General features: G+C 36.4%; 1 protein-coding gene across 5 annotated transcripts in view; it reads left to right on the top strand.

Moving 5' to 3' along the window:
* The window catches only part of DMXL1 (Dmx like 1), a 78922-nt gene that overhangs the window by 23716 nt on the left and 36129 nt on the right, over window positions 1-19077 (top strand). For 4 of the 5 annotated variants that reach the window (XM_021546237.2, XM_021546235.3, XM_021546234.2 and 1 more), the window contains exons 9-20: window positions 1136-1304; window positions 5600-5812; window positions 6595-6848; window positions 6939-7623; window positions 8144-8265; window positions 8844-8933; window positions 9233-9335; window positions 11077-11193; window positions 13315-13539; window positions 14186-15874; window positions 16380-16490; window positions 17795-17964. In XM_021546237.2, coding sequence (XP_021401912.2) covers window positions 1136-1304; window positions 5600-5812; window positions 6595-6848; window positions 6939-7623; window positions 8144-8265; window positions 8844-8933; window positions 9233-9335; window positions 11077-11193; window positions 13315-13539; window positions 14186-15874; window positions 16380-16490; window positions 17795-17964 — 3948 coding nt within the window. The remainder of the gene's footprint in view (window positions 1-1135; window positions 1305-5599; window positions 5813-6594; window positions 6849-6938; window positions 7624-8143; window positions 8266-8843; window positions 8934-9232; window positions 9336-11076; window positions 11194-13314; window positions 13540-14185; window positions 15875-16379; window positions 16491-17794; window positions 17965-19077) is intronic. The other variant, XM_077790386.1, reaches the window with a different exon arrangement.

Here is a 19077-nt window from a genome sequence, read left to right as displayed (position 1 = left end):
TACTGCCTTAAGACATATGGTAGGGGCTCACTTGTTACCTCTGGAGTTGTGGGATGCTCTTTCTGACTTCTGCAACTGGAAAAGCAGTCATATAGAAGGAAGAAAAACAGTCTTTCTGCTGTAGTCCTCAGAGCTGACTGCTCATAAGCATTAAGGCAAATGATTCTTACCAGGTAGTGTTTTCTAACTAGTATGAATCAGGAAGAAAGTATAGCATTAATGGTCTGCTTCAAAGGTATGTAGAGTATATGTGGGCATTGTGCTTTTATCGTAATGGAGTGATGTATTTAGCATGCTCCTAATGCATGCTATACCTGGAAAATAGTGCAGCATACCTGAAAAATATGACAGGCTGAAAGGCACAACAGAAAAAAGGAAATAGTCAAAGAGAGGAGGAAAAAGGTAGCTGGAGGAATTTCTTTCCTGTGGAAAATAAGAGGCAACATTAGAAATCAGAAAGAGCAATTATGTGAAAATTGAGAGAAGGCTGTTTGACATGCTTATGCTGTGTAAAGATGGAAAGCACAGCTAGTGGAAAGGAATGCCAAGAATGTAACACCATTTTTAAACCAGTTGTGTACCTTTGGGTGCTTACATAGATGTCTACAGCACAAAAGGCTTGAACTGTGTAGGTCAGTCTTAAAAACTGAATATTATTCTTTCCTTTGGAAACAAGTATTTGTATAAAAGAAGAAGACCTTAGAACTCACTGGGGCGTATTGTGGGTGTTGTAATGCTGATCTGATTAGATCCAAAGTACGGATCCAGTTTTTCATTAAATGAGACTACTCAGTATTTCTGTTTTGTTCAGAATCTTGAATAAGCATGGTGTATGTTTATGAAAAACAAGAGTATTTTCTGTGTAAGTGTAAAAAGTGTATGAACATAGTCTACGCACTGAAGTATGAAGTAGTTATTACATGAAGTTATTTTATGGGCCTTCATAAATAAATCCAAAGGCACTGGTTTTTCTCTACTGCAGACTCAGCAGAAGTTTGCAAGAAACTCCACTGATTCTTCAAATTAGCTTTTAAGCTGAAAAATATCATTCATTAGCGCCTAGAAAACCACTTGCAGATTAAATCTGCTTTATATTTTTGAAAGGATTTTAAATTATGCCTTATTCTTCATGCAGTTAAACCTGAGGCACTTCCGACGTGGAAGGAGGAGGTCAGGTGCTGTTGTAGCACATACTGGATATGCTCTGCATCAGCAAGATCCTCATGAAACTCATAGGAACATTCCTCCTCATGCAAATGCCCTTTGCCACTACCATATTGCTGCCAGTATCAATCCAGCCACGGGTAAGAAATGTAATCCTTGCTATGAAGTGAACTCTAGTTGCTGTTAGGTATGTGTTCTCGATGGAAACTTAGCAGATGTATTTGTTCAGTGTGACATACACATTCTCTGGACAGAGAGACATATTTCTGTCTCTCAGGATTTCTTGGATAAGGACAGAGAGAAGAAGATGAAACAATCTTTATCTCTGCTTCCTTGTTTTCCCCATGTGGAATGTGCTATGGAGATTGTTTACCTGAAGTGATTACTTGATTGGATTCTGGTGAAGGTTGTTTGGGTTCAATGACCAATTGGATCCCGCTGTGTCTTGGATTCTCACCAGAGAGTAATGGGTTTGTTAGTTAGGTAAGTAAGAAGTATGTAGAATAGTATAGTATCTCTTTAAATAGTATATTAATACAATAATAATTGTAATACAATATAGTTTTAATAAAGCTATCCTTCAGCCTTCTGATCTGGAGCCCAGACATCATAATTTCTTCCCTGATCCAGGGTTCACTGTGTTTTACTATAGTTGAGTATTTATATAATCATGCAAAATTGCTAGTATGTTGGTTTCATTTTTGCGTGAAAGAACTTTATACAGTAATTAAATAATTTGAATAAATTTCCACTGCAGTAATCTTGTCTTTTATGTTGTTCATCATTTAAGTCAGATTGATAGTGTCTAAAATGGAGAAAGCTAAGTATTTGTAACTGGAGTTAAAATTTACTGTGAATTTGCTATGATACTGAGAACACACTGATAAAATAAAAAATGTCTAAGTTTTTAAAATGAACACTGACACTTTAGTGCTGGAATAACCACACATTTGTGTACTTATGTCTGTGAACCAGACAAAACATGACTTCGTCCTGTGTTCCATAAACTTTGATATTGCCTTGCACTGGAACAGCATGTTGATGGGGTTGAGGAAAATTCCCCGTAGCTGCTGATACTTCTGTCTTTATTATTCTTGTCTATGCTGAAGATGATGTGTGTGTCTGCTCATTGAAGAGCTAACTAGAAATGCAGTATGGAATGGTGTTTCGTGAAGGTTCTGATGTGGTTTTCTGTGTCTAGACTTAATGAAAAAACATACTGTGTAATTATTTTCTTCAATTAATTAAGCCCTGTTTTATAGTATTGTCTTTCTGTTCCTACTTACCATTGTTTGAAAGACCAATTTTCAGCTAAGGGCATTTATGATTAGTTCATGTTTCTAGGTATACAGTCTGGTATGATTGGAAAGAACAAGTGACTTCCATTAACACTGCTGTGCTAAGCAAAGCTCTAAACACTTTCTCCTTGATTATTCTTCAGCATTTTAAGTAGTGGTTAATTGGTTCATATTTTAACAGACAGGACTAGAATCACATACAGCCTACCAGAAGGAAACTTCTTACGGTTTTGTGCTGTACCATCAGTGCTATCATATTTCTACTGGAAAAGTCTCCAGTCATTGCTTGTTACTACCCAGTGTCACATAGGAAAGTTTCTTGAAAGCTTCTTGGAGATTTGTATATCTCCTCTATATTTTTTCCTCTTCAGATTGCACAGTGGGCGAGCTAATCTTTTCATGTAGGAAACACATAATCTTTGACCATATTTTTTACTTATTTTTAAAGCATTTCTTATTTTATACAGAATAGCTAATGTCCTGGTTAGCTATCAACCAAGCCCCAGGCAGTTGCTTGCTCACTCCCTGCAGGACTGGGGAGAGAATCAGAAGGGTAAAAGCTAGATACCTCCTGGGTTGAGATAAAACCAATTTAATAGGATTTATCTCCACCTTGCTTTCCTCAATAGGGAAAACAAGAGCTGCATACACAACCAAAGAGACAAAAGGAATGACTTCAGTGCTTCCTGAGGGCAGGGAGATCTTCGGCCATCTCCAGGAGAGCACAGCCCTATCACACCTCCTGGTCATTTGGGATAACAAATACCATCCCTTCAAACTTTCCCTCTTCTTCCTCCCTTCTCCCACTTCAAGCACTGACGATGATGTCCTGTGGTCTGGAGTATCCCTTTGGTCAGTTTCAGTCACCTGTCCTAGCTGTGTGTTCTCCCAATGTCCAGTGTAGCCTCGTGTTCCTCATCAGTGCAACAGTACAAAAACCAGAAAAGGCCTTGGCTCTGTGTAAACCCTGCCCAGCAACAACAAAAACATCTCTGCATTGTCAACCCTGTATTCAGCACAAGTACAAAACATGGCCCATTACCATTCACCATGAAGAAAGTTAACTCTGCCCCAGCCAAAACCAGCACAACTATGCAAACTTTATAATTTTGCCTTTGATAGACTTTGCTGTATAAATATGCCAAGCAGCAAACTCAAAGAATGAGGATAAATATAATTTTGAAAAAGATTAGAAAAATTAGATACTTACAACTTATCTTTGGCTTTTCTAATCTTGTATTCTTTTTATGTTATCTATATTAATCAGTATCTGTTTTAATGTCTTGGATTGCTTGGTCTTTTAACTCAGTTGATTGGAGGATAACAGTTTGTTCTTTATTGTAGAAGCTCTGAAGTAACTTCCACATTTTAAATCTTAATTTGAAGAAATGCGTGTTCTCCCTCACAGTCAAGTCTTTAAGTACCTCTTAAGTCTAACCACATTTTTAAAGTAGGCCTTTTTGTGTGCCCTTTTGAAATTCAATTTAATCCAAAAATTGTATTTCCTTTAATTTGATTTAAACTAAATTGGTTTGTGATCGCTTACTTTAAAATTTGTTATTACTACAGCATTTTAAAGTATATGATAAAAACTAAAGCCAAAACAGCTTTATCTCTCATTCACTTCACATTTTGAAGAATAATGCTTTCATATATACTTGTATATAAGAATATATATAAGAATAAATATAACATGCAACAAAAATCCTTGAGACCTACTTTTATACTGTAATTTTACTTTTTCTGGTGTTCAGCGTGGGTGGAATTGTGTGAAAGGAATAAGCAGTGGTTACTAGGACAAAATTGTCTCTAGGCAATTGCAGGAAAAGTTACTGAATTCAAAGACTTAGAAGTTTTCTTGGAAGAGAGATTGTGATTTATGTAGCAAATGGAAATTCGCTAAGAATAATGTCCAGAGCTGAACATAATTTAGAAGCTGGTAGTTTTAGATGGAAATCGGTAAAAAAGTGATTTCTTTAATGACTTTGATAAATACTTATAAAGCACATAGATTTATAATTTAATCTGAAAAATAATCTTTCTAGTTCACCTTACTCACATTTACTGTAGCTTCACGTTTCAAAGGGTGGCAGCAGCATTTTTTCCTTCAGATTCTGTTACTTTCCAAAGGTATAATGATACTTTTGAGACTGGCATTGGCCTGTGTAGGAAGATAGACTGTATTTCTTAAATGACCTGTGCTACTTCTGCCCCCTTCCCCTGCTGTATCCTTTACCCACAACAAAACCGCTAATTGTCATGGTGCTCCTTTCTTTTATCTTTAATGCTCTCAATTACAATTTTCTTTGACTAGATTGAACGATTAGTAATTGAAACTATTGCTGATTTTGATAAAAACACATTTTGGGTTGAAAAGTATTCTGTCTCCTGGGATGTGGAATTTAAGTAATGCTGCATAAATAGAGAGCAGAAGGAGATGAGACTATACATGGAGACTTCTAGGTGGGATTACATGCACTTTGAGATTTAACGTGTTGCTCTATCACGCATTTGAGGAAATTGCAGTAAATCACCTGTCTGCTTTTTAGCCTTGATTAATTTAGATTATATTACTCTACAGCAGTCTGACCCTTGTTTCTGTCACACACTTTGTGGTTACTGCTTTATTTTTCACAGCAACATGGGACACCAAATACCATCAAACAGCTGTGTGAATTAACAGGATGTATCAGAACTAGAACTCCTGGTGTTTTGTGATGGTGTTACAGAGGGCATTGTTTTATCTCCGTACTAGTTTTCGCTAGTGTAAACCTCTGTGTTCTTTGGTTACAGTGTATATCTACTGCAGCATCCATTGTGGACTAAATGTTGGAAGATTATGCTTAAATGATTTGGTTCATACTCAGCTGTAGTAGCAAAAAAAAAAAAATAACCTGCATTCACAGTATTACATCAACATTGCAGGACCCTATTGTTATCCTAATGCAAGCATACCAAAGAACCTCTGTGTGGAACAAGTCTCAAAGCAGATGGCAGTGGTGCAGGGAATGACAAGTGGCAATATATGTGGATTTATTTTTTCATTGTAGGATTTCTGCTTAAAAACCATTTCTCTAAAATTGTTTTTTGACCTTACTTAGTTCTCAAAAAAGTCAATCAGTATCTTTTTCTGGTAGATATTCCTCTACTGCCTTCTATCACATCTCTAAGTCTTGGTGAAAATGAAGAAAAAAGTGGACCTTTTATTGTACACTGGCTAAACAACAAGGAACTTCATTTTACCTTATCTATGGAAGTGTTTTTGCAACAACTTAAAAGGAGTTTTGAACATCATTCCCCTGAGACTAATACTGAGGATTCTAATCAAATGGATGGCAGATCAGAAGAAGGTAAAAGTCATACAGATATATATGTCATATAGAGAAATGGCATACAGTTTTTAAAGTAATTTGTACTGTTCCCCCAGGGGGAACTTAGAGATTGGCAACTTGATGTACAAGGGTACAGACACATTACAGTGGCATTTCAATGCATTTTTTTCCCATACACTGAAAGTATCTAAGTGACTTTAAAAAAAATGCATCTGGAAGTTCTGGTTTCTCTTTTCATAGTTGTTTCTGGTTTCTCTTTTCATAGTTGTTCTAGTAATTTTGAGTTATTTATGCTGAAAACTGTATTATTTAATTAGGTTTGTCTGGAGGCCTTCCTATGAAAATGTTACTTCAATATTAAGGAAGCAGGAGCAACTTTAGAATTAACTTCTTTTATTTAGATATAAATGTACAGTAAATTTAAATAGCTTTATTCTATAACATAGTACAGTCAATGCACTTGAATATATACATTGTGGAGATTATTGTCCTTTGTTCTGTCTATGCATGCAAAAATTTGTATAAAATAAGGGGAAAGAAAAATATTTCAAATTAAGGTGCAATATAAACTATTTTGGTTTGTTAGACACTGAGCTCTGTTAGAGGATTTATTATTGTAATTGTTTTCCTTTTAAATTAGTTCTCATATGAGTAGCTTATAAAAGGCCTGAAATTAGCTCCAGTGCCTGAATAACACTGCTTATTATCCTTTTGGTTTTGAATATAGTATCTCTATATACGGCTATATATATGATGCTTAAGTGCTTCATTGCACATATATATGTATGTGTGTATTGTAGAAGCTGATGAAAATGGAGATGAACAAAAAGGAAACCAAGAGAAGAAGGAACTGGGTGATGAAAAAGCTGCTCCATATTCAAGCCTTGTTCCTTTATCCTCTGCTGTTTTTGATAATGAAATCGAAGTTCTGCTTTCTGAATGGAGTAAAAATGCTGACATGCTCTTCAGTATACATCCTATGGATGGCTCCTTGCTGGTGTGGCATGTGGACTGGCTGGATGAATATCAGCCTGGCATGTTTCGCCAGGTGCAGGTACTTTATTCCTCCTGCATTTTACACTGATGTTCAGTGAAAAGTATGATGGGAACTCTAATACTTAGTCTTTCTTTCCTAAAATTGCAGGTGTCATTTGTCTCAAGAATTCCTGTTGCGTTTCCAGCAGGTGATGCAAACTCTCTTTGCAGAAGTATAGTGATGTATGCTTGTACCAAAAATGTTGACTTAGCTATTCAACAAGGCAAACAAAAACCTACTGGCCTTACACGATCTTCATCTATGCTTATCTCTTCTGGACATAGTAAATCAACCAATGACTTAAAACTAAGTATCTTTACACCTAATGTTATGATGATTTCCAAACATGCAGATGGGTCACTGAACCAGTGGCTAGTGAGTTTTGCTGAAGAATCTGCCTTTTCAACTGTACTCAGTATTTCACACAAATCCCGATATTGTGGTCACCGTTTTCATCTTAACGACTTGGCTTGCCACTCAGTGTTACCACTGCTGCTTACAACCTCACATGATAATGCTCTAATTTCACCAGATGTTGAGAAAGCAATACAGGCAAATGAGTGTTTTAAGTCTCAGGAGTCACCAGTAAGACATCAGAATAGAGGCAATGAAAACGTGACATCCCAGGATCCCAACACTGTGTACAGTGAACTTATTCTATGGAGAGTAGATCCTGTTGGGCCTTTGTCCTTTTCTGGTGGAGTTTCTGAACTTGCTCGGATCAATTCTCTTCATGTTTCAGCTTTTTCTAATGTTGCATGGCTGCCCACACTTATACCCAGCTATTGCCTTGGTGAGTTTAATTTTCTGACTTGTGAGGTATTCTAGAATAAAATTAATATAACCTAATAATGCACTTTAATAGATAATGCAGAGATACTTGAATGTACTGGAAAAAATGTTAAGCATGGGTGCTTTATTTCACAAATTTTCAAGCTTCTGATACTTGGGAATTCTTTATGCCTGTGTAAAAAGTTTCCATGTTCTACTGTTCAATTGTATGTATTTGGTGTTTTAGGAGTTTATGCAGAAACTTAGGTACTAGTGCACACTTCATAGCATGCTGAACATCTACAAGGTGAGGGAGATTTAGCTCTAGTTTGCAAATGGAATTATTTTCTTTCATATATTTTGATTTGATTGCTAAGCACATCTTTAAACTTTGTAATTCTTGCTTGTGAATAGAAGTTAAGAGGACTTTATTTTATGTTGTATAGTTTTGTGTCATAACTTTGAAAATGCCTGTTGTCAAAAAACAAAAAATGAAGCCATGTGGTGTTTGAATATTTGAGCAGTTTCTTTCTTCTTTTCAGGTGCATACTGTAATTCTCCAAGTGCCTGCTTTGTGGCTAGTGATGGACAGCATTTAAGATTATATCAAGCTGTAATAGATGCTAAGAAACTTCTCTGTGAGCTCTCAAACCCAGAAATTTCTGTAAGTGAAAAACCATCTCAAGTTTTTGCATGTTTATGACTTCTTTCAGTTGCACTAGGCTCAGACTTGGTGACTGACTAAGATGGTTGCTGAGGACTTCACAGATTATTCTGCTTGTAAAAAGAGATTAGGTAAGGCTTTTTAGCTATACTGTAATTCATTTAATCTCAAACTCTGCATATTGAGGCAGGCCAAGCTTTGATTGGGAAATATCTGTGAAGTGCTTACACCCCAAGGTGGGAAATATCTGTGAAGTACTTACACCCCAAGGAATAATAATTGTGTGGATGCATTGTCATCCTGAGGAAAGGTTGAGACAACAATGCAGCTTTTGGAGAAAGGACAATAAATTGCTGTATGTGGGACTTTCCAGATACTCTTGTCACTTTTCAGCCATCAAAACCAAATGTGCTCTTCATAAAACAGGAAATGTTACCGGTGTTCTTAGTCAATCACAGCTAGTCTATATCTAATGCTTTCGTTAACATTTGCATGTTGATGTTGCATGTATCTAGCAGATTGTGACACAGAAATGCATAGGGGTTTACAAGACCACCCCTCTGATTCTTTTCAAACAGAAATATGTTGGTGAAGTTTTTAACATCATAAGTCAGCAATCTACGGCTCGCCCGGGATGTATCATTGAACTGGATGCCATCACAGAGCTTGTAAGAACATCTGCTATACTCATGTCATAATTAACTTTTTAAAAAGCATTAATAATAAAGACAATACCTGTAGTTCTCCATTAGGTAAATTTGGGGTACTTAGGCTGTTTTTGATATATTTTTGTATTTGTTTTCAGCAGTACCTGTAAATGAAAGGAATGTGAGTAATGTAAATGCATTTTACGGAGGAGTCTTCTGTTTGTGTGTTTAACTTACCAAGTTAGAAGCTCCTGTGTTAAAGACAATCTTGAAAAGTATACACCAGGATGCTCACTTCTTGTGCATTTTTACTTCCTTAGCATGGCCGGAAAACACAGTTATTGCATGTTTTTCAAGAAGAATTTATTTTAAATAACCAGGTGAAGGAAATGCCTTCAAAGAAGAACAGTTTATCAGACTCTGGTAAAGAATTTTTTTTTTTCATAGAACATTAAAGACAGTGTTTTATTTTTCATTCCACAGAAGAAAAAACTTGTTTAATGGCTTTTATAATTTTAATGTCAAATACCTTAATTTAAGATCTTCAGAAGAATGAAACTGATGAAACTCATGGGTGTTTCACTTATTTGAGTTGTATGCAACCAACTTTTAGATCAAGTAGTTTAACTCATAAGTTACCCATTGTGTCCTGTGTTAGGCAGTACCTTAACATGAAGGGGGAAAGGGTTTTAAATATGAAGCCAGTACTTGTAGGGTATAAAACAGACAAAACTTACTGTGGCTTGTAATGTTGGATGCTCTTTTACATCAGCTAAATATTGCTCCTCAGGCCTTGCATGGTACAACAAATGGCAAGCCAGACAATTCCTCCTCACTGTAATACTGTGAGTAGTGTGCGGATTTCTAGGTCCTTGGACAGATCTGAATTGCTCTGGAAAAATTAATAGTTTTCCTTGGTGGAATGCCTCAGTTTTTTGGTTATATAGCCATCACATTGTTCTGTTCCAATGAAATAATGTGCAGGGAAAAAAAGGTCAGAGTAAAGTTTGTGATACCAGGTCATCTACAGTACTAGATAGGAGTTCTGAATTAAAAGAAGCAAGAGTTGTGGAAAAGTGTCAAAGGAACTTAGGGAAATTGGATAGACATAGTGATTATTTGAGTCTGGAACTGGCTGGTTTTACCTGAGGAAGAGATTTGGAGTAGTGGAGATAATCCCAGCCCTCAGTGGAGTTCAAAAAACACAATTGAGATGTTGAAAATAAGAAACAAAATAGAGGTCATAAGAAGTGTTACTCTACAGCATAATTGTATGTTTACATCTTGAGTATGATACACAGAAATAATTTTAGAACAAATAGGGAAATATTTGATCTTAGACAATTGTATACATCTGTATGTATTCTGAAAGTCCGTAATAGATTGCTGTATGCCACCCATGTAACGAGTTGGGCTAAATGGACCCTTTGAAACACTGTTAAATTAGAGCCGTATAATTTGCATGCATTCTAATTTGAAATTATTTTGTAGCACTTTCTTCTTTCCTATTTAATAATGCATGAAGGTAGTTACCTCATATTGTTTTTAAAAATAACAAATCCACTTAATTTTTATATGGTACCATAACTACTGCAATGTTAAAAGCACAGGGCAAATACAGCTTATTCATGTAATGTTTTATGTATACACACACCTCAAGGGTCAGAGGAATCATGGAGGAAAAAGAGTCCCTAAATTAACTCTTCCTTCTTGGTCCTAATGGGTTGACTTGTATACGAAGGGAAGAAAATACATGGGTGAACTCTTCAGAAATGGGCATCTGTTGATAATACAATTCATATTTTATTTTTGTGTGTAACTGGGGCAAGTAAATTCTTAGGAAGAAGCATTGTATTGCTTTCTCTTTTCTAGACTGTACTGTATTGATAATACATTCTGGGATTTAACTTTAAACATAGCAAAGACAGGCAAATGTATTGTCATCTCTGAAAGGAAACACTGGCACTTCTTACATGAGCGTACATGTAATTGTAGTGTTTGTTAGTTGTGGACAAAAACAAAGCTAATGTAAGAGATGCAGTCAGACCATTGCATTTCAGTATTAGTTCCTGTTAGTTTAATCTGATTATTTGGTAGACAGCAAAATTTAGTTTTGCTTTCAGGTGAATAACCCCTAAGGTCTTTCCATTCTCAATTTCACCAGGAAAGCAGCAGAATGGATTCTCTGAAAAATTCTACTTAATAGTGATAGAGTATACACAAAACCAATCATTACTACATATGTGGCATTTAGATCTGAAGGCAATTCCTGTCTCAATAGGTAAGCCCTCTTTCTTATAGTTTGTTTTTTTTTAAATAGCTGCTGTCTAGTGAGTATCTGCTGTTCAGTGTAATCTAAAATGTTTCATCTTTTTTAAAAGATTCTGTGTTTGATTACAAGATTTTATCACAACCTTTCTTTCTTGATTACCTAATCTTCTGATTGCTGTAACTCTTCAGTTCAGCCTGAGCCTGAAGTTTGGTATTTTTTATGTGTTCTAAGGCCAAATATGCTTAACTGGCTTTAATACAGTCTAACAGTTTAGCTGTTTTGCTTTTTGGAGGTTTTAGTTCTGCAATTTTTGAGTTTATGCATACATTTTAAATAGGACCATAGTCTGAAGCATCTAAGCGTCAGTGATGCTGTTAGAATTCTAAATAATTTTGGCATTCTGAAATCTGCTGTTTCTCTTTCAAACTACCAAACTCCCTCTAAAACTCTAAGGTTTTAAAGAAAGGTGAGGTACACTTTAGTAGTTTTCTGTTAACATTTAAAGGTTTTAAGAAACATAAATATCGTATCACTTACCAGATGAATCTGTTATAATGCATGTTTCTGTCATTTAAACTAAATTAGGATTTCTTACTGTTTCTTTCAAATAAGAGAAACAGTGTTATTGCAATTAGTTTATAAGTTAGTGAGAATAATAAAGATCTAAATTTTCTGATGTACTTATGTGATGAAGAAATTACTGGGAAAGCTGTTCAGCAAATCTGTTGAAAATTTTTGTGTTCCATTTCCAGCAATTTCATACTTCAGGTCTTGAGTTTTATTAAAATATTACAGAATCACACAGAATCACAGAACAATGAGGTTGGATGAGACCTCTAAGATCATCAAGTCCAACCTATGCCCTAACACCACAACTAGACTACAGCACCAAGTACCAAGTCCAGTCTTTTTTTAAACATATCCAGAGATGGTGATTCTACCACCTCTCCGGGAAGACAATTCCACTATTTTATTACTCTTTCAGTGAAAAATTTTTTCCTAATATCCAACCTAAACCTTCCCTGACATAGCTTGAGGCTGCGTCCTCTTGTTCTGTCAGTTGCTGCCCGGTGCAAGAGACCCATCCCCACCTGTCTGCAACCTCCCTTCAGGAAGCTGTAGAGAGCAATAATGTCACCTCTAAGCCTCCTCTTCACCAGGCTAAACAACCCCAACTCCCTAAAACATACCTCATAGGGCTTGTGTTCCAAGCCCCTCACCAGCCTTGTTGCCCTCCTCTGGGTGTGCTCAAGCATCTCAATGTCCTTCCTGAACTGAGGGGCCAGAACGGGACACAGCACTCAAGATGTGGTCTCACCAGTGCTGAGTACAGGGAAAGAATGAGCTCCCTGCTCCTGCTGGTCACACAATTCCTGATGCAGGCCAGGAGCCATTGGCCTTCTTGGCCACCAGGGCACACTGCTGGCTCATGCTCAGCCGGCTGTCAACCAGCACCCCCAGGTCCCTTTCCTCCTGGACACTGTCCAGCCACACTGTCCCCAACCTGTAATGCTGTAGGGGATTTTTGTGTCCAAAATGCAGAACTCGGCACTTAGATTTATTAAACTTCATGCTGCTGGACTCTGCCCATCCGTCCAATCGATCCAAATGTCTCTGCAGAGCCCTCCTTCCTTCCAGTAGATCAACACAAGCTCCCAGGATGCATTCATATCACATTCTCTGAGAACCTATATTTTAAGGAGTAAAATAAAGCTGTTATTGAAACTTTTCTCAAAAATAACTTCTACCAATTTGTAAGCTAAGACATGAAGGTCTTAATTGAATTTTCCCTAGCTGCAGGTACTCTGTGCTTACTGAAACCCTATTTTCCTATATAGCCTATATTTCCCTATATGGCCACATACATATTTCTTTGCAGTTTTGGCCTTTCTGATCATGCTTTGATTGTTTTATAATCTCTCAGCAGTTCTAGAATCTCTGAAGTATTTAATGTGAGATGTCTTTAAATCTGTTTTTCTCTTTAAATCTGAATATGAGAATACATTTCATTAAAATTAATGCAAAATTTTAAGTCAGGTTCTTCTAGAACTATTGAAGTGAATAAAATAACTTCTTACATTATAAGAAATCATTGATCTTTTAAAGTTAACAATGCATACCTTTTTTTAGATGAAAAGATAGGTTCAAATCCATCTGAAGAAGCAACACAAACAGAAGAATTGTATTCTTCACCAGATCCAGAGAAAATCCAATCACCTTTCGCTCAAAAGTATCAGGCCTGTAGAGCAAACCTTCAGAGCACCAGCTGGCTTACTTTGTCTTCGAAAATGGTGTATAGTCAAGAGTTGAGTATGCCAGAAGGAGTAGAAATAATAAATGTAAAGCCATCAGCAGGTTTGTCATCTTTTTTTAAAACACTAAAATAGGGAATCTCTGCCTTTCACACTTGGGTCTTAAAATTGAAACAAAGTAATGGTGAGTTTTGGATTTGTTGTTGGAATCGAGTATGTGTAGGTGAATCCAAAAGGTTTGCTAAAATGTACTTCCCATAACTTAACATCTCAATCCTGGAACTAACAGTAAAATAAAGCTCTTACTTGAGGTGTAATATTTACTGTATTCCACATACTTGCAAAAAATAGAGTTGAAACACAAATTTTGTTTTGCAGTGATGCATGAAAATTTTTGTAGGATCTATACTTAAATGTTAAGGTTTTCATCAGTAGTCTTCCTAAAATACAGTTTTAGATTTTTTAATGGAGAAATATTTTTGACGGAAGAGAGTATTTTTTAGTATTCATGTTTAAATAATATTATTTGACCCCTCTCTAGAGCACAAAATGCAGTCAAAGGTTAAAATAGTTTCATGGTATTTTTGACATATTGTCTTCTTTATGAGGCCCTGTAAATGGCTTCTTTGTGAGGAAGCAGTAATACTTTTTAAAATTTGGAATAATAGAATAATGGCTGAATAAAAATGTTGCTAATTTTGATTTTTAGTATTTCCTCCAGTAATAATGTTTTATTTTTTTCATTTTAGGACATCTCAGTTCTTCTTCCATATATCCTGTTTGTCATGCACCTTATCTGTTGGCTACTTCCTGCTCTGATGGAAAAGTTCGATTCTGGAGATGCAGGGTTGTCACTGAATCATCAGCTTCTTCTATGCCGCAATATGGCACCAACAGTGATGTTAAATATGTGTGGGAAGAATGGCCATTACTGATTGAGGATGGTCTTCCTAGTAGTAGTGCTATTAATGTTCCAGGGAGGCCAGCTGATGTCAGCTGTGCACACACAAACAGATTAGCAGTAGCATACAAGCAGGCAGCATCTAGAAATAGCCATCTTTCTCAAGATTTTGTGGTGCACGTTAGTATTTTTGAATGTGAATCTACAGGGGGCTCTTCTTGGATTTTAGAGCAGACACTTAATTTAGATGAGCTAAGCACTATGTTGGACTCTGGTGTTAGTGTTGATAGCGATTTAGTGGCAGATAGCCAGCAAGATACTTCTCTGTCTCATGGTTGGAGTATTATATCCAACACTAAGCACTTGGTACACTTGGATTGGATGTCTAGGGAAGATGGTTCTCATATTCTGACAGTGGGAATTGGATCAAAACTTTATATGTTTGGTCAGATATCTGGGAAGAGGCAAGAACAAAATGGTAACGAGATTGTAGCAATCTCCCACAGTGGCAGTCCTAAGGCTGAAACCCTTTCTGGGTTTGTTTTGCTGCGTTGTGTTGACTTGGTTTCTTCTGTGGAGGGGTCACCACCTTTTCCTGTGTCCTTGTCTTGGGTGCGTGATGGCATTCTGGTAGTTGGAATGGATTGTGAAATGCATGTTTATTCCCAGTGGCAATCTCCTAAGCAGGAACTAGTTAGTACAAACTCCTACAGTGGAAGTATGCCTTGCCTAACTAGCTTAATGAAGCAAAGTCAGTCAGCTGCCTCAAGTCTGCATCCACCGAAGAGAACTTTGACCAGATCTATGACCAGCCTTGCGCAGAAACTTAGTGGGAAAAGATCTGCCTCTGATCTGTCTATGGAAATGGAAGATTCTGGCCTATTTGAAGCAGCTCATACATTATGTCCAACTTTACCTCAGTACCATCCATATCAACTGTTGGAACTCATGGATCTTGGTAAAGTACGCAGAGCAAAAGCCATTCTGTCCCACTTAGTTAAGTGCATTGCTGGAGAAGTTGTTGCTATAAATGAGTCTGAGCCTAATCATGACAAGAGGCTCAGATCTCTGACAATCAGTGCAAGTGGAAGTACTGCAAGAGATCCCAAAATATTCAGCAAAACAGAGACTACAGACTATATTGAAATAGACTCTGTTCCACCATTGCCTCTGTATGCTCTTCTTGCTGCGGATGATGATTCATCTTATTCCTGTTCAGACAAGTTCAATAATCAGAACAGTCAAAATAAAAAGGATATGCCCAATGATAGTTATGAAAATCTCTTCCAAAATACTGTTATAAGTACAGATGACCTTGTAACATTTGAGGCAGATGAAGACAGTTCAAAAGTCATTGATCTTTCTCAATACAGCCCAACTTACTTTGGACCAGAACATGCTCAAGTTCTTTCTCGTCACTTGCTTCATTCAAGCTTGCCAGGTCTGACTAGGATGGAGCAAATGTCATTGATGGCCTTGGCAGATACAATTGCTACTACCAGTACTGACATTGGAGAAAGCAGAGACAGAAGTCAGGGTAAGCTCTCTCTTCCAAGGTAATTGTACTACTGTGCTTCACAGCCTTTCCAGGGATGTTTTTTCCTATTTTGGAATATTTTTTGGCTTCTAAGATCATGATGCACCTTCATTTCATAGTGTAATTGTTTCAAGACCTATTGCTTTGATAAAAGTAGAATTTTCTTTTGCCGCTTGGTAATGCCACTGTGAGTCCATCAGTTCACATACTATAATTATTTTTACTTCACTTTTCAAATATTTGTTGTACCATCTAGAGAAATTCAGAAATAATTTGGTTTGGTTTTTTCAATACATTACCGTTTTTCTGTCTCTTGCATTAAACAGAACAAATAACTTCAGAAGTTTTTATATTTGAAATTTTCTTTTTTCTTGAAGGGAAGAATTATGGACTAAGCTATTGTTTACAAATTCAAAGTATTAGTACTCACAAAATTATATTTCTTCTATTAAGACCCACAGTACTTACTTGGATTAATTCCTGTAAAATTAATATTTATTTCCAGGTGGAGAAACGCTTGATGAGTGTGGTTTAAAATTTTTATTGGCTGTCCGGCGTCACACCTTTCTGACAACTGCACTTCCTCCTGTGCATCGAGGACAGCTGCTTCACCAAGGTAACTGATGTGTTTTCTTAGAGAAGTTGAGTTTTAGTGATGTAGATGCAGCTATGACTGGCGTGCTGTTGATGTGCCTCTGCAGAACCAGTAATTTAATTCATTGGGGTTTTTCAAGAAAATACTGTCCAATATGAATTAATGCTAGAGCAGAAAATGTTTTGGTTTTGGTAAAGGACTCAGAACTGATTTTTTTCTAACAAGTTTTTAGTTGGTAGGGGAGTGTTTCTATTTCCCCAAATTAAATACCCCAAATTCCCCAAATTAAAGTCTACTACCATGTTGTTCCAATAACTTTCTGCAGGAATAATGTAGTAAACAACTGTACCTGTTTATGTAGGGGCTTAGTACATATTTAGAAAAAAATTTACTACTCAGACTTTTAATATTTCTGTATACTTACCATAAGTATACAATTGACTGTATCATATAGGGAGGTTTTTTTGTATAATTTAACTAGTTCCATCCTAATATTGCAGATGACAGAATGAGCTGGATTTGATTAGTCATAATCAGATCTAAAGGACTGGCTATGATTAGTTCTTTAGCCATCATGACATTTGTAATAGCATTTTTAATCTCATGGCTTATCACCCCTCAGCTGAATCAGAGGTTGGAATTTGCCAGAACTGCCACAGCAGAGTATTGCAGAGTTAACTTTCTGATGGATTAATTTTAGTTGAGGTACTTCTGTTTCTGGTGAGCTCAGAAACTGGTGAGAGTGGGAAGTGCCTCTGGGGCACACACGGAAGTGCCTTTCTACAAAGAAGCATCCCACCTTCACCAGAGTTGCAATTTTCCATAGCCAGCTATGTTGCTGCTTAGTAATTCCTTCCTTCCTTACGAGATTTTTTTATTTTAAGTTTTCTTTTGTATCTCTATCCCCATAGATGTTTTTGCTCTGATTGTCCAAAACTTTTGCATTTTCTAATCTAAGTCAAAATAGTGAACGTATCTTGAAAATCTTGAAAAATTTAATCAGTACATTGATTATCATGGCTAATCTTAGTGCCACTTAATGTCCTTATGTTTGAGCTTTATAGAGAAACTCTGTTCTTCGCAAACTTTCCTTAGGAGTTTGCAGATGAAAAATTGTTTCCAGTTGTATGATTTTTCTGTAATATTTGATTTGCAGTCCTAACAAATACTCTTAGGTGTCTGTTGCCTCATCAGCAATGCATTTAAAAATATAAGACAAGCGTCTTCCTTTCTCACTTTCTCATCCCTTTGTCTGGGATTCAGATTCTGGATTATTTTATTAATGAATATCTTCTGATTTTTTTTTTTTAATGGTGACTGTATAGGCTTATCTACTAGTCACTTTGCCTGGGCATTCCATTCTGTAGCAGAGGAAGAGCTCCTGAGTATGCTCCCTGCTGTGCAGAAGGGAGATCCAACATGGTCTGAGCTCAGAGCTATGGGTGTAGGATGGTGGGTCCGAAACATCCATAGCCTGCGGAAATGCATAGAAAAGGTAAACGTAGCATTCTAAATAAAACCCAACAAAATCTTTCTAAACAGCTGTTCTCCAGTGTTGACCCTCTATTTATGTAGTTTTAAGTTTTTAGATAATTAAGTTTTTCTGAGTGTTTCGTGCTGTATTTCTTTGTATCTATACTTTTCTGTAAGAATATGAACTTCTGTATTTTACTAAACGTTTTTAGTGCATCGAATTCCAGTGTGGAGTACATTTTTTGCTCTTAGATATCCCATCCTAAAGGTTATATTGTACAGTGCTTATTGTGGATGCTCAAAATACAGATGGTGGATATAGTTGTTTTTTATAGCAAAATTGAGAATTGAAGTTGTGGGGAAAGGTTCTTCTTAGAAACCGATTAGATGTGGGAACCGGTTAGATATTATATGTACATCTGTCTTGCAAATTGATTATTTTACATGATGAAACAAACCTTCTATTGTTTTGTTTTGGCTTGGTGGTTTTTTTTATTTGTTTGAGGGTTTTTTTGGCTTTTTTATTTGAAATATTTTAACCATCACAATGTGGCAGTAAGCCAAACCTCATTATCACTTGTTTTAAACTCTTGGAAAAGCCTAGTGTGTTGAGCTAGAAAATGACATGCACAAGATACTTTGACTACAAAGCACTAAGTGGTAAAATGCATGTCTCTACCCTTGCTTCTAAATCTTCAGTAATTAGTCATCACTTTATGAAACTTAACTGCCTTACATTAAAAAAATTCCAGGTATTCTGAGCCTGAGTTTAAGATTATTTTACATGCGACTTGGACTATTCTTGCTGCCCTTACCCTTTTTCCTTTCCACCTTCCAAAAGCAATCACTGGTCCCAGCCTGTTTTTCAAGACTCCATCTGTCCTTTCATTAACAGAGCAACTAGTAAATTAATTTTGGTATAATTTTAGAAACTACTCTCAGGTATATGGATTCCCATTTGATCTGCAAATAAGCTTCTAGAACTGGAAGAGCATGGGCTAAGTGTTACCAAACACGTTGTTGTATCTTCTTATGTTCTTAGATCAGATTCATAATGACAGGAGGCATCATGTATTAAAGAGAACTTCAATACACTTTGAGGTATGAGATGCCAGAAGCAACAAGAATCTCATTT

The sequence above is a fragment of the Lonchura striata genome, chromosome Z (genome assembly GCF_046129695.1).
Source record: "Lonchura striata isolate bLonStr1 chromosome Z, bLonStr1.mat, whole genome shotgun sequence".
NCBI classification, from domain to species: domain Eukaryota; kingdom Metazoa; phylum Chordata; class Aves; order Passeriformes; family Estrildidae; genus Lonchura; species Lonchura striata.
Note: the sequence above shows the minus strand (reverse complement) of the source record. Positions and strands in the feature narration are given on the sequence as shown.